A 2,555-nucleotide genomic window follows, 5' to 3' on the forward strand; every position below is an offset into this window, starting at 1 on the left:
TTGAGATTAACAAACATTGCTAATACTATGCATGATTAAATAATAACCGACGTATATTCATCAAGCTCTTCGTAGCTGAAGATACATAGTTTTTTTGTAGATAATGTACTCAAGATACATACCCTGCATATAATTTTGGGTGATACAGAGCATCCCATATTGTGATGCAACACTACAGTTCAGGCATACAATGGCCTATACTCTTGTATTATGTAGCATCTACTCCCCTTGAGAACTTTCTGGCCTAAACCTTCTTCCGCCCCATCCACCCTCCATTTGACAGTTGAAATATGTAGCGGCCACAATGTTGAGGTGGTACTGGCGTGCGAGGCTCCTGCAGCTGAAGTTGTGCCGCATGTCCGGCGCAAAAACTGTCCCCCTACCTAGTTGCTGGAACAGCACAAATACCATCCGGTGGATGCCAGATCTTGGCTCCGGTCTTTCATAAACCACAAGCTCTTGGCCTGCAAGAGAACCATGGCATTAGTTAGTCATTAATCACTCAAGAATTTAAAGAGTAATTCCACGTATCTATATTGTTGAATTATGATAACTCAGTGCACAAGTTCGGTTTTGTGCATGTGAAAAAAATAAATCAAGTATAAATGAAAGATAGGAAAAGGCGTTTCTGAAGTATACCACGGTTATAAGATCCCTGTGTTGTAGGCTGTACAATGGACTTGTCTTAAAGATTTCTTTTGGAAATATGCATGTCGTTTTACGCATTGATAGTTATTATTTTTCTAGTATTAAGATTCCAATTGTTAATGATGACCCAACTTTGAAATAACTTTTACCTGATTTAAGTGATAGACCTATCTGTTAGTTCTATGGTAGGCAACAAGTTTGAGGCAATTTTTTTTTTTTGGGAATGTGAGGCAAAGAACTTAACAAGTGATACTTTCCACCTCCACAAATTCAGCTAAACCTGCAAAATCAAATGGCACAAATTGTTATGCAGAACATCATACCAAAGCTGACACCAGTTGTTCCAGGGATGTCTGACACCATCCTACATAGGAGTGGAGATATATCATAATGAGATAAAATTATATAGGAACACATATGAAAAATGTGGGGCAGAAAACAAATGGGTAGGGAGTCATATTGACGAGAATATAAACATGTTGCATTTAATTAATTTACCAGTGCAAATACTCCCTTAGTGTTGGGTGGCTTGGGCTTGGGGCATCTGGATCGACCAGCATCTTTTCGAGTCAAAGAGAAACTAAAACAAGTTAACATATACTGTAGTAATTATGTTTGAGTATGCTAAGAGTAAATTAATCACCTGCGATACCTTTTGTTTCTAAGAAATTCTTCACAACAATACTACTACTAAACGATGTGGGAGGGTTAGATAACTGAAGAAGTCGCGTGTACTGCCCACTGTAGTCCAGATAGAAGTTTACCAGGGTGTAGAGAAGTCTCATGTCATTGCCACCAACATCAACTCGCGGCTTGCTTACGACTGCGGATGGTCTCAGGTCAGCACCTCGCAGAAGTAGCCTGTTGTTGTAGTCTATGCTGAGTGGGACAGTTGATGTAAACGGATCCAACACATCATGTATAACCTGAGCCACAACCAAGGGATCCACTGCGGACGTATGCATGCTGGACGAGGGCAACCGCCTCTTTTTCTCCGCTATTCTGTTGACCTAGCTCTCCACGGACCGGCTGAAGAATTGTTGTTTCTATGCATCGACTACTTGTATGGCTCGCGATGAGGCTCTCAGGCTCTTGATATTTCATATGTGGACGTAGTGTAGGTAACATGTTTGGGTTCTCATTGGAACTATCAAGTCATTCAAGTCATGACCCATCCCAAGTGATGAGAAAGAATATCTCCAGGAAGAAAGCGACTGGGGCGTCCTTGATATTAGTAGTACCTTTGTACTTGTACACATGACGGACGGCCTTGATATTCGCCGATTAATTAGATCCTGAGCTTTATGGGGGTGCACTGGAAGACTAGAACATGTTAGAATTAATCTTGTCATTATGGTTAAACACATGCAATTGAGAGATGCATGCAAGAGAGAACAAGTCAAATTGAATTGGTTTTGACTAATGCATGCATGCATGCATTCTGGCTGGCTGTACAAGAGCTACACGCTGCATGCATGAAACCTCTGGCTAGGCTGGTATTACTCGTTAATGAAATGAAGTACTACTAGTAAGAGCCAAGGAACGAGAGAAGAAGTTCAAGTTGAGTTTGAAGAGAGGCTAGGTAGCTGGATGCTGCATGCTTGTCGGCAGCACAAGAAAGTGCTGTAGTAGCTGATAGTTTGTCGGAAAATATCGAGGATGTATGCATAACCTTAGCTAGCAAGGCAGAAGGGAGCCAAACTCAAATTTACTAGCGAGGAAAGGCTTAGCTTTGTACATAACTTTGTTTTCCAATTGTTCTACGGTTAAGGCTTCAAAAAGAAAAAGAAAAAGAAATGTTTAGCTTTGTACACAACTTTGTTTTATTAATGAAAACCATCGTAGAACAATTGTTCTGCGATCAGGGCTTCAAAAAAATATATATGAAGGGAAGCCTTAGCTGTTAA

General features: G+C 40.6%; 1 protein-coding gene across 1 annotated transcript; it reads right to left on the reverse strand.

Annotated features, from left to right (window-relative positions):
* Positions 1–219: 219 nt before the first annotated feature.
* Positions 220–1,613, reverse strand: LOC125507639 (protein RICE FLOWERING LOCUS T 1-like). Its single transcript, XM_048672159.1, has 4 exons — positions 1,413–1,613; positions 1,147–1,208; positions 972–1,012; positions 220–464 (listed from the first exon to the last, which is right to left on the reverse strand). The coding sequence occupies exons 1-4, from the start codon at positions 1,611–1,613 to the stop codon at positions 220–222; spliced, it is 549 nt and encodes a 182-aa protein (XP_048528116.1).
* Positions 1,614–2,555: the final 942 nt, after the last annotated feature.

Source organism: Triticum urartu, chromosome 5 (genome assembly GCF_003073215.2).
Source record: "Triticum urartu cultivar G1812 chromosome 5, Tu2.1, whole genome shotgun sequence".
Taxonomy (NCBI): domain Eukaryota; kingdom Viridiplantae; phylum Streptophyta; class Magnoliopsida; order Poales; family Poaceae; genus Triticum; species Triticum urartu.